Source organism: Lycium ferocissimum, chromosome 12, assembly GCF_029784015.1.
Source record: "Lycium ferocissimum isolate CSIRO_LF1 chromosome 12, AGI_CSIRO_Lferr_CH_V1, whole genome shotgun sequence".
NCBI classification, from domain to species: domain Eukaryota; kingdom Viridiplantae; phylum Streptophyta; class Magnoliopsida; order Solanales; family Solanaceae; genus Lycium; species Lycium ferocissimum.
This window is the reverse complement of record NC_081353.1, coordinates 29352835-29365757: the sequence shown is the minus strand read 5'-3', so window position 1 is coordinate 29365757 and position 12923 is coordinate 29352835. Positions and strand designations below refer to the sequence as shown.

The window sequence follows — 12923 nt, the reverse complement described above, 5'->3', positions numbered from 1 at the left end:
AAATAGCTACAAAACACGAACCCACGATAGAATAAAACATACCTTTAGCACAACCAGAAGTAAATACTGTGTCAACCTGACGCAGATATTTGTCACATAAAGAGTCATCACTAGCATTAACTTCAGCTTCCACCATTTGATGGCGCTCATGGTGATCTCCCTTTAAGAGGATGCAACTAGCCTTCACCAAAACAAGGATGCAACTCAGAATTTAATTTTCCAATTGTAAGTCTTAAAGGTTAGAAAAAGATAAATCGTGATTTCTTCCCTGTGAATTAGTAGTGGTTAAACTATGCTAATCATAACTAGGGAACCCAACAAGATTCTAGGTTTACATCAGTGTCATATTCTACTGAAATTAATGACTTTTTAAGTCCGAGAAAAACAGTAACATCTAAACTAGGGAAATGCATGTGGGCTCTCCAGCTGAAGTGCCTAATAAATATACACACACAAAAAAAAAACGCATACAGACATAAAAACTGAAGTGCCCCAAAGATGCCTACAGATACAATTTCAGTGGCAGTATGAAAGTAAAAAACAAGAAGAGAACAGAAGGATCTACACCTATCTGCCAAAAGATCTATGTCGGGTCAAAAGAGTCTATAAAATGCACAAACTTCTTAAACCCGTCTGCACACACTTGTTTTAATTTTGCAGAGCACCGAGGAGTCTGGTCAAGTCTTGACGAACAAGATGGTTTGAGCATGTGAAGAGGAGGTGCGTGGATGAACCGTTAAGGATGCCTAAGAGGTTGGCAATAATCGGAGTTAGGAGGGGTAGAGGTATGCCAAAGAAGAACTGGGGGAGCGGAGGTGCTCAGACAGGATATAGCTCAGCTTCAGCTCACTGAGGATATGATCCTAGATAGAAAGGTGTGGAGGTCGAGGATCGGGCTAGAAGGGTAGCAGGTAGCCAAGGGTTTTTCCTATTAGTAGTATCTAGCTAGTAATCGTGTAGCCTTTTTCTTCAATGTGTATTATTATTTGTTTTCTCGTTTGCCTTATATCTTGCTATTGTGCTGTTATATTTTTACTTACTGTCTTGCTTCAAAATTCTTTCTTTTCTTTCAAGCCGAAGGTCTATCGGAAACAGCCTCTCTACCCCCCACAAAGGGAGGGTAAGGTCTGGTACATTTTACTCTCCCCAGTCCCCTGGGTATGTTGTTGCCTGTTGGGTGCGTGGTTAGGTAGGCTAGGTCTTCCCTCTTTTTTTCCCAAATACAGTTAGGAACATGCGTAAAAATATTAAATTGGAGCACAATAAAGTTCTGATTCTATCTTTAAAACTCAAAGAGTTATGAAAGATCGGGGCTTGTGAAAAATGTCTTGTGGGGTAAACAACAAGAAGTGCAACAAAACCTGTAGTGCCCCCAAAACACCTAGGTGTTCCAGAGAAAAAATTAGATGTCCATGCAGTTTTTTGAGCATCTTTTTCGTGTTCATGAGAGTGCTGTCAACTGGTTTCTTGTGAAGCTCCTTGACACACTACAGATCATGAAAACACCAGAGAGTATTTAGTCGAAGACTTCAGAAAATAGTCATCTCAATTTCTGAACAGATAATACCTGGTGCTTTATCTCTTCAAGCTTCTGAGAATAAGCCTCTGTAAGGCATGAGGAGCCACGACCATAGTAGTACACATTCACCTTGGGTGATGCAACAAACTGTTCCAATTCATCTTTGTCTTCAACAGAATACACCTGTGGTCATACATAGACAAGAAATTGAACTACAGAATCTTTTTTCTTTTTGGAAACTGGAACTTTTTAAACTATAAAATGTTAATGTTCCTCCTCCCCTCTACCCTCCCGCTTCTGCAACAAAAAAGGGGAAGAAGTCCAAAGCACTGTGGGTAAGACCTTCAACTGGTGAGCATTAGCTGGACTTAGGCAACTAAGAAAGAGAAATATGGTGCAGATGAAACCAGTATAGGTATGAACCAAGGTTGGCAACCAAGCCCAGCTAGGTAAAATGTTGCCAGGCTTGGCAGCAGTGCTTTGTTACCTAAGAATGAAATACCACAACAAGAGACCTAGGATATAAAAATGATAGCCACCGGCATTGGAGTCAAAATCTTAAGGACATTTCTTAAACATCCTAGAACTAAAAAACCTACGACAGAATTCTATGCTTCACAAGTAACTTTTTTTGGACTTTTGGTTCCCACAACAATGATGTGAGGCAACTCTGACATTTATGGTTATCTTTTTTATTAAAAAAAAAAAAGAAAGTAAAATAATTTGATTGATCATGAAAAAAAAAAGCTTTTGTATCCAATAATAGCACCTTCGAGCGAAGTAAGGTCTCAAGGCCTTCAATAGTAGCACCTGCAATAGTAAGAAGATAACATAATGTCTGAGAGTTGAGGAGAGTCTAAAAACAAACGTAGCTTAAAGGAAAGATATACCAGTTCCCCTGCCAGAATTATCAGTATTGAGAGAAAAGTTCAGGTTAATACTGTAAGTCCAAAGTGCAGTCAAAACAAGGTATAGGTTCTGCTGGTACCATACTTCCGAAACATCAGAAAATTGGTTACCATACATTACAACCACATTTTAATGATTAACATAGACAATGTCATGGAAAACATATGTGGATAAATTCATTCCAAAGTAAAAGTTAAAGATTTAAAGATCTCACAAGTTGAAGAAACTTGTTCGTTTGGAATGAGTAAGAAGTTGAAGAAAAAATTGACCCTGGAAAACCAAAAAAGAGATATAAATCTGGAAGAGAGGGTTTTCTGGAATCTGACATCCACACTTGAGATCATTTTGCCAAAAATTACTATGCAAACCTCAAGTGTCAGTTCCAAGTCAATCCCGTGCAATTTTATTTCATTCTGCCGAAAATTACCATGTAGAATCTCATAATTGTTACATTCCATGACAATCCCATCGCATCTTACAAGCACTGTGAGGTACTATTTGTCAAAATCTTTTGACAAGAATAATAAATTTATTTACCTTATAAGAATATTATTTGTCAAATTTAAAACATAAGGCAAAATATGAAATTACTGATGAGCTATAATCTGATTGGATCCAGCTAGTTAGAGAAAGTTAGGACATATTGTTACTGGTGAATTCATGGGCACAATAATATTACCTTTCCCTGATATTGGAGATGCAGTCATGCCAAATATACGGGGCAGTTTTACTGCATCAGGTCTGTAAAATATCTGTCCAAGAATAATACACATGAATAACTAGGCTACTATATACAAAATGAAGCATGTTTGCCAGTGTATAACACCAGATCAGCTAATTACCTTCATAATCTCAGCGTAAGGATGATCGCTCTCAACTTGTGCATAATGACACTCATCAAATATCAGAAGAGAAATAAATTCAATCCTGATATAGCAGTGGGAAAGGTTATGTAACAGTATTTGAGGGGTCATAACAAGGACCTGAACAAACAACGTGCAAATTTGTGGGTCAAAACCTTCACAAAGTGGCAAACAAAGATAAAGTATAATGTCAGCCCTTCAGCAATATCCGCACTCATCCACAGTCCAAAAAAGAAAGGACCTAAGATGCTACGACAACAATATATAACACTTAACATGGTTCAATCACTCTATTTCATATAGTTAACAGAAAAACATGTTCATTTCTTTTATTATTCATAGTGATTATAAAGGATAGTTTAAATTAAGTGGTTGAGCACCATGAGATCACAAGTTCAAATCCTAGCAGAGGCAGAAATACTTTGTGATTTCTTCCCATCTATCCAAACCTTGGTGGACAGAGTTGCACAGTACCTGTGCCGGTGAGAGGTAGCAGGTACCCCATGAAATTAGTTGAGGCGCATGCAAGTTGGCTCGAACAGCACAGTTTCCCAAAAAAGTGAATAAAACAACACAAGCAAGTGTTGATGTCAAGAGTATCAAAAGAGAGAACAAAATTATAGGTCCCTAATCAAAAAGTAAACGGACCCAACAAACTCCATCAAATCATCTAGTCCAAGTACATATCTACGATAACACAAATAAGCTAAGAGTTGTAAACAAAAGTATTTCAAACTGAGTTAGAGTTTCTTCGCCTTTTGAGGTATCTGTGATTCCCTCAAAACAACCCACATAACACAGAGCACAGACCATACTTGTGCTCTTCTCAGAACTTCTCTCAGAACTTCTCTCTTTTCACGGACGTAAGCATCACCCACCAGATTAAAAAAGGCTCAGAATATTAAGATTTCAATTGAAACTGGACAGTGTAAGACTATATGGTTAACACTCCCAGTGCTAAACAGGAATGTGAGCTGCAATTCAACCATAACTTCCCCCACGGAGAGGGAAGGGGGGGGGGGGGTCTCTAGGTTTCCGTATCAGTTTCTATTATCCAAGGACAGAGAAATGACTTTCCATCCACCCCCGACAGGATGTTGTGACCAGCTTTGAAGTAAATGCACCTCTCGCATCAGTACTACATATCAGGATATTGGTACTACCAGCTAGCACTTCCTTCTCCTCTAACCTACTAAGTAGCCTTGTTAAGCTTTCTATTTCCAACTCCGGCAATGCATTCTAAGATGATATAAAAGTCAGCATAAGGGAATCTTAAGACACAAAAACAAACACTATATTTGCTTCTCAGAGAAGTCATTTTCATGGTCAAATCCAGGAGAAGTCCTGGTTCTAAAAAATAAAGAACTAGAAAAATAAAAGATATGATTAAAATGAGGGCTTCAAAGAAAAAGTTCAAAAAGATTTATTCAATTTTGCAAATGCCTATAAAGGCCTAGGTGTATGCAAGCAAATGAAAGACTAGACACCCAAAAATTAAACATCTTTTGACTTTCTTCTTCTACCCCCCTTTTTTTTGTGCCAATGGTTGTGTCCGGACCAGCTTGTCTGCACTTCGACTAATCCACTGGGTACCCACTACCTACCACCAGCGCAGACACGGGTAACTTTGTCCACCAAGTATTGTTGTTGGAATTCAAAACTTGGTTGCCAAGGCTGTCACTCCATCTTTTCAACTGCTAGGTCACCCACTGGGGCAGCCACACTTCGTCTTTCTTCAGAAGATTTAAGTGGAAGAGTATATACTCAGAGCGAAACTTGGAGAAGAATGACTGATGCAGTCCAATTTTGGAACCACAAAACAGCCAACTAAAGATTTTTTTTTTTTTTTTGGGAACAGTAGAACCTCATAAGAAATTCTCAAAAATATTCCATTTGGAGAATTTTCAACTAGAAGGAAATAAAAAAGTTTAAAAGCTCTTCTCTGTGGTTGGAGGACGGACAGGTAAAAGTTAAGGACTAGAGGCAGTATGAAAGTGTCGCACTCCTCTGCCAAATTTTTAAGTGGAAAAGAGCTTGACCATGGGAAGCTACGAATATAGTAATAAATTTGAACGAAGGGTTGAATCCCTTTATCCTACAAAAGATAGATAGAAAATGTACATTCCAATTCTCTTGATATCAAGCAAACATCTGAGATTTGTCACTTCATAAGATCATTTCCTCGCATTCAAAATCCCGATTTAGATAAAGATAATTCAAACTCTGCAGTAAGTGGTAAAACTTAATCACTTAAAGAGTAAGGAGGCAAAGAAAAGATACAAGAACTACTTATATCATCTAATCAAGATGCTGTGATTAACACGAAGAGAGAAAAGTAGATGGGAGATAATTCTTTTTGTAAAGGAAAGTAAGAGTATTTATTACTGCAAGCATTAGATTAGCACTAAGATATTGTCTTATTGCAGGTCTGCACAAACATTCCAAGTATAAGGGAGATAATTTAGTTACATCAGTATTCAGTTATTCAGCTTTTTTTGTCACCCTAACTTCAGTTTTTCAAATTTCAAAGATTATTTGCATTAAAATCTCTAATTGGGAGTTTGCTTACCAAGAACGCCCAAGGTTCTGCCATAAAGAAATAATACTCAGGAGATAATGTCCATCATTAACCAAAAATAAAAATAAAAAAATATCATGCAGACTTACCTCATACTCTTCCATTTCTTTCTCCCAGTCTTGGTGGCTCTTCAAGTGCTTTGATTTCCCACAGTATGTCCCAACTTTGAAGTCAATAGAGTCTTCTATGACTTTGGCTTGCTTTTCCAATTTCAGAAGCACATGCAAAAACCAAATAACTTTTAGGCCCATATATCATCAAGTTTCAGACACACTTATTAATTCCCCACCCTGCCCCAAGAAGCAAAAGTATACACAGAAAAACAGAATAAGTTTAATAGGAATAAGATTCCAATGAAGAGAAAATTGGTTAAACATAACATATGACATTCAAAATTTAAGAGTTCTTTCTTGTTCTCTATGAGGTGCAAGACTATAGGCCTTTTTCATGCTAATCACTTGACCAATTTTCAGCAAAATCGGAAGTATTACTTAATTTATTAGCCTGAAACACCTAGTCTATATGTGAAGAATATTGCTTACATACGAGCCACAAAATCAATAATGATTTCTATGAGAAATATATTGAAGACTCAATGATGTGATGAATACAAAGCCAAAGCGGCCGCTGGACAAAAGCAGTGATGACATCAGAACAGTAGCTGAAAGATATGTGATGCCATTGAAGCAACAGAAAGCACGATGGTAAGGAAGTGGCCATCCAAAAGAAGGGATGACTAAGAAACTTTTTAGGCGATGCAAGAGAAATCAATAAAATTGTCACTTTTATTTGGGACTGAATTGAACGGATAAAAGACAGAGAGGATATGTAATATAACTGGTAGAAACACTTATGCTTAAAGCTCTCAAACACCGCCTCAATAGTAGAAAAGATATTTGATATTCAGCCATCTGATTTCATGTAAAGTAGTTCACATCCTTGATATCAAAAAATTTAGAAGGTTACAAAAAAATCAGAAAGAAGAAAACCTGTTCCACCAATGCCACAGTGGGAGCAAGAAACACGCAAATGCTTTTCTGGGGTTTCCTTATTAGCTGCCCCATCTCATAGATAAGCAAAACAGCAATGTGGGTTTTCCCACAACCCGTTCCTAGATATACGACAACATTCTCCTTTAATGCTATTCTACAAAGATCCATCTGATACCTGATAAGAAATAAAATCAGTAAAATCTTACTATAAAAGCATCAAAGCCGCCTAGTTTGTTGTTTTTGGAATACTTAAACATCATTATTCAGCTAATATAATGTAATTAAATTCTAAAATTGTTTGATATTACAAAGAGTTTCAGGTGTTTGAAAACTCAAAGGTTTTATTGTAGCAACACCTACACAAAACACACTTCTCTGTTCTTTATGAAAAGGTAGAGATTTCATTAAAAAAATCTCAAGAAACTCGAAGGTAGTAGGAGAGTACAGCAGGAACGGGTTTTTTACGCCTAAATATTGAAGGAATACATCAGATCAAATAATGAAGCAAAATCAGTTACAACATTTTTCTTGGACCACAAAGAGAAACTCTTTTAAACACCTAGACTTTACATGAGAAATGTGTTCCTTTTTTCTCTAACCATGAGAAATGTGTTCCTTTTTTCTCTAACCAGTGTTCCAGAAAGTAAAACTAGATACTGCCATTTCAGTAGAATCTGCTTCCCAAAAGTTTTACCAGCTATTTAAGGCCTGTTTTATGCTTCCTACCAACCAATTGACTTGAAAAACTTCCCAGAAACATAGACCAAATCTCCCTGATGAAAATGCAATGGAGCAGCAGCAAGTGATCAATTGATTCAGCTGCTTCTTCACATCAGAAACATTTACTGCAAATGATAAAACCGCTCCTCTATAGGTTTTCATGAGTGAGACAGGTGTCATGTTGCAGTCCAGGTGAAGCAAGCAACTGCGAGGATGCAACAATCTTCAAAATATTCCATCATGGCAAATTTTCATAGTTTCCTCCCATTTTCAGCAAAAGATTTTGTAGCATGCCCTGACAGTAAATGCTTTAAACTTCCAGAGTAAAGAATTTTCTATCTGTTCATCATTGAGATTTATCTCAATGTAAGATCCATACACCAGAAGACTAGCAGTCAATCATAGTGCAATTCTTGTTGATGGTAATTGTATTAAGTCAGCGAATTTCTCAAACAGAAGAGTGTCATCAGACCACTTCTCAGCCAATATTTTAACACTCTTGCCATTTCAAACGTTTAACTTAACATTATCAAAGTGTAACAACCCAACCCCTTTTTTCAGTATTTGTGTGTCATTGCATGTTTAAGACTTCCTATAGGTTCATATAATGTTTTCAGACTTGTTAGCATGTTCGGGTCGGGACCCGAGGGGCTCGGAGGTGTTTCAGCACCATTTGCAGATTTTATTTAATTTTTACAGTTCAGAAAAAAAAAAATTGCAGATTTTTCTGGTGCTGATGCCTTCATCATGACCGCGCATCCCCTGTCAAGATCGCGGAACTCAAGGAAAATGTTCATCACGATCGTGGGGCCAGAGAGTGCGATCACGAAGGGTGAGGGTCTGATCAAATCCGGTCAAGCCTTTTAAGCGACCATGAGGAGACGACAGCGATAGCGCAAGCCTGGACATTGACTGCATCACGAATGCAAGTCCAGGGAATGCGAACGTGATCGAGGACCTGTGGCAGTATAAAAAGCTGCTATGAGATTTCAACAGTGTTTTTAACAAGGAATTTGTAATTTTTGAGTAAGAAGTTATCGATCTTGGATCACAGAGAGGTGGAGTTTCAACCCCATATTCGAGGTATTGATTCGTTAAGTGGGACTCATGATTATGCGTGATTCATAGAATTTAAGCCATGAAAACATGATTCAAGAGATCCAATTGGGGAATTTGGATTTTTTGACCTATCGATTGCTATCAAAATATGATTTTGATTATTGAATGGGATCCCATAGCTAATAGGTAACACATGCATGTGACTTATTTTGAATTTTGATCGTTGATGTGAGGGGTGATTTTGAATTGATCAAGGATTGACTTTAACCCCGAGGTGCCCTAAACTTATGAATTAGTTCCCCTAGACTAATTTGAACCCGTTATTCGTGATTTTGAATAGAATGAGGTGAGAGGACTTCGGACATTCAAATAAAGAGAAGTTTGTCATTTTCGAAGCAAGCAAGTTCAATGGAAGTTTGTCATTTTCGAAGCAAGCGAGTTCAACGGAAGTTTGTCATTTTCAAAGCAAGCGAGTTCAACAGAAGTTTGCCATTTTCAAAGCAAGCGAGGCTTGAACTCTTAGCCTGCTTGCTTTTCCTTAAAAGCACAATGTATGAGTTGTTAGTTTATCTTAGGCCGTGAAGGCCCCAATATATGTATCTATACTTTGATTCCGGAAAATTATAACAATTCTATGTCCAAACACGATTCCGGAATAAAATTCCGGTAAAAAGTGACAATTATCCATGGTCAAACGGGCCCTATATTTCTATACATTGCTGACAAACCACCGCATAGCTCAGTTAAATGTGTGTATATACACACATAAAATTTATAAGAAATTTTTTATATATATATACACACACACACACATATATATATACATACACACACACACTCTCCTTCCGGCCTCCGTATCCATCCTGGAATTTTTGTCACGTTTCGCTTTCTTTAGTTTCATTTTCATTTTGCTTTGAACTGCTTGTACTTATCTGACCTTTTCTTATGTTTTCTCTTGAGCGGGGTCTTCCGGAAATGCCTCCCTATCTTCCGAGATAGGGGTAAGGTCTGCGTACACTTTACCCTCCCCAGACCTCACATTGTGGGATTTCGCTGGGTATGTTGTTGTTCGCTTCTCGAGAGTCAAACTACTTGAACATTGACCAACATTTTAAGATAGTATTTTTTTCACCATATTGATATGAGAACTATTACAATTTACAGTATATTTTGTCTAGTTTTTAAATATTCTAATTTTAAGTTTAAAATATTAAATTAATCTAATCCAATTTAGCTTAAAAAATTAGTCAAATTGACTCTCGAGAAGCAAAACGTGACAACTTTTCTTGTGACGGAGGGAGTATCATTTTTTCACGCACAAGGACAAAGTATCAAATTGAAGTTGATTTCCGGAAAATTTTAACAATTCTATGTCCAAACACAATTCCGGAATAAAATTCCGGAAAGAAAAAGTGAAAATATGGCCAAACGGATTGCTAAATTTCTATACATTCCTCACAACCGCCGCACAGCTCAATTAAATGTGTGTATAATATACATATATACACAAATAATTTATAAAAAATTATACATACATGTATGTGTGTGTGTATCAATTTTGCACCCACAAGGACAAAGTAGCACATCGCAGGGGTACTCCAAATTCATCGACTTGAATTTTTTAGGCGAGAAACACAAAAAGAACTTGCTAGATAGCAACTTTAATAAAATTCCGGAAAGAAAAAGTGAAAATATGGCCAAATGGACTGCTAAATTTCTATACATTCCTCACAAACCGCCGCACAACTCAATTAAATGTGTGTATAATATACATATATACACAAATAATTTATAAAAAATTATACATACATGTGTGTGTGTGTGTGTGTGTATCAATTTTGCACCCACAAGGACAAAGTAGCACATCGCATGGGCACTCCAAATTCATCGACTTGAATTTTTTAGGCGAGAAACACAACAAGAACTTACTTTCTTACAACTTTAATAAAATTCCGGAAAAAAAAAGTGAAAATATGGCCAACGGACTGCTAAATTTCTATACATTTCTCACAAACCGCCGCACAGCTCAATTAAATGTGTGTATAATATACATATATACACAAATAATTTATAAAAAATTATACATACATGTGTGTGTATCAATTTTGCACCCACAAGGACAAAGTAGCACGTTGCACGGGTACTCCGAATTCATCGACTTGAAATTTTTAGCCGAGAAACACAAAAAGAACTTACTTTCTAGAAACCTTTCTAGGATCCTTGTCGGATTTCTCAGTGGAATCCAGGTCACCATTGAGAGATAGAACGGAAAAGCTTGTTAGTGATCAATGAAGCTTCAACACTTGATAGAGTATTTGTGCCATTCTCAAATTTGCCGCCTTCCATGACGGCAACAAGGCGGTGGTGGGTTAAGAGCGGTAGGAAAAAAGGGTTGATTCATTGACTTTCAGTTGACTGGGTATAATAGTGTATAAGAGGTGTTTAAAGGAAAACTAGGCTAAACCGGGTAATTAAGGAAAAACTAGGCTAAACCGGGTAATTAAGGAAAAACTAGGCTAAACCGGGTAAATATTCTTTCCCAGTAGACATAGAGCGTAATTTTACCCATAAAAAAAAATGTGAAATTTGAAAAAAAAAAAAAGTAGTAACAATTTGAATTCTGGAAAATTGTAACAATTCTATGTCCAAACACGATTCCGGAAAATAGTGAAAATTACTCATGGCCAAACGGGCCCTATATTTCTATACATTTCTCACAAACCGCCGCACAGCTCAATTAAATGTGTATATAATCTACATATATACACAAGTAATTTATTTAAAAAACTATATACACATATATCAATTTTGTACACGCAAGGACAAAGTAACACAGCACACGGATACTCCATATTCATCCAGTTGAAATTCATCAGGAAGGAATACAAAAGAACAATTTTCACTAGTCAAAATATTAAGTTGATCTAATCCAATTTAGCTTCGAAAATTAGTGTAATTGACTCTAGAAGCAAAAAATGTCACATAAATTGGCACAGAGGGAGCATTCATCGAATAAATTGAAATTTATAAGGAGAAAAAAAAAATCACTAGAACTTACTCTCTAGCAATTTTTCTAGGATCCTTTTCTGATTTCTCAGCGGAATCCACGTCACCATTGACAGAAAATCAGTCAAATTGACTCTCAATAAGCGAAAAGCGTCACATAAATCGACTAATAATCTGTGTCCAGACACGATTCCCGAAAAAAATGAAAATTATCCATGGCCAAACGGACCCTATATTCCTATACATTTCTCATTAACCGCTACACAGCTCAACTAAATCGATGTAAATACACAAATAACTCATTAAAAAAAAAATATATATATATATATATCAATTTCGCACACACGAGGATAAAGTGCATTAATCGAATAATTGAAATTTACAAGAAGAAAAAAAATCACTAGAACTTACTTTCTAACAATTTAGCTTTAAAAATTAGTCAAATTAACTCTCGATAAGCAAAAAGTGTCACATAAATCGGAAAAAGGAACTAATAATACATTTCTCACAAATCGCTGCACAGCTCAACTAAATTGATGTAAATACACAAATAATTCACATATATATACATATCAATTTTGCACACACGAGGATAAAGTGCATTGATCGAATAATTGAAATTTACAAGGAGATAAAAATCAGTACAACTTACTTTCTAGCAATTTTCCTAGGATCCTTCACTGATTTCTCAACGGAATCCACGTCAGCATTGACAGATAAAACGGAAAGTTTCTTAGTGATCACTGAAGTTTCACCATTCTCAAATTCGCCGCCTTTCATGACGGCGTAGATTTAACGACGGTAACGGAAGAGTTAACGACGGTAACCGGAAGATTAACGACGGCAACACTATAATTGACTTTAAGTTGACTGAGTGCAGAGTGTGAATGAAAGAAATAGAGACCAAATGAGAATATTTTGTTTCTTTCTTTTTATTACTTAGTTAAGTGGGTTTTCAGGTGTGCTTTTATAAAATACGTTCACTACTGTTATTAAATTAAAAGTAACAACCTAATAGATTCTTTATGCCACATTATGGAATAATAATATCGAGATTAATGTGAGGTCACTTAAACCCTTTTTTTCTACGTACTAAATAAGATGAAGCAAGTGGAGGATATTTTTGTAAAGAAGCGATTTCTTCGTAAATATTATGCAACATATGTTATTTTTAGGGTAAATTTCATTATTAATCACATAAGTATCTCTTTTGTCTCAAAGTCACTTAATTATATTTTTTTAATACAAAAATCACATGATTATCACTTTTTTTATTA

At 36.3% G+C, this 12923-nt stretch overlaps 1 protein-coding gene across 2 annotated transcripts in view; it reads right to left on the bottom strand.

The window, feature by feature from the left end:
* Positions 1-12574, bottom strand: part of LOC132039906 (dicer-like protein 4) — a 32186-nt gene extending 19612 nt beyond the window's left edge. Inside the window, exons 1-9 of one of the 2 annotated variants that reach the window (XM_059430459.1) lie at positions 12299-12574; positions 6859-7036; positions 5959-6069; positions 3271-3411; positions 3108-3180; positions 2289-2329; positions 1568-1702; positions 1362-1487; positions 43-181 (exon numbers count right to left, since the gene is read on the bottom strand). In XM_059430459.1, coding sequence (XP_059286442.1) covers positions 43-181; positions 1362-1487; positions 1568-1702; positions 2289-2329; positions 3108-3180; positions 3271-3411; positions 5959-6069; positions 6859-7036; positions 12299-12426 — 1072 coding nt within the window. In that variant the 5' untranslated portion in view covers positions 12427-12574. The remainder of the gene's footprint in view (positions 1-42; positions 182-1361; positions 1488-1567; positions 1703-2288; positions 2330-3107; positions 3181-3270; positions 3412-5958; positions 6070-6858; positions 7037-12298) is intronic. The other variant, XM_059430460.1, reaches the window with a different exon arrangement.
* Positions 12575-12923: the final 349 nt, after the last annotated feature.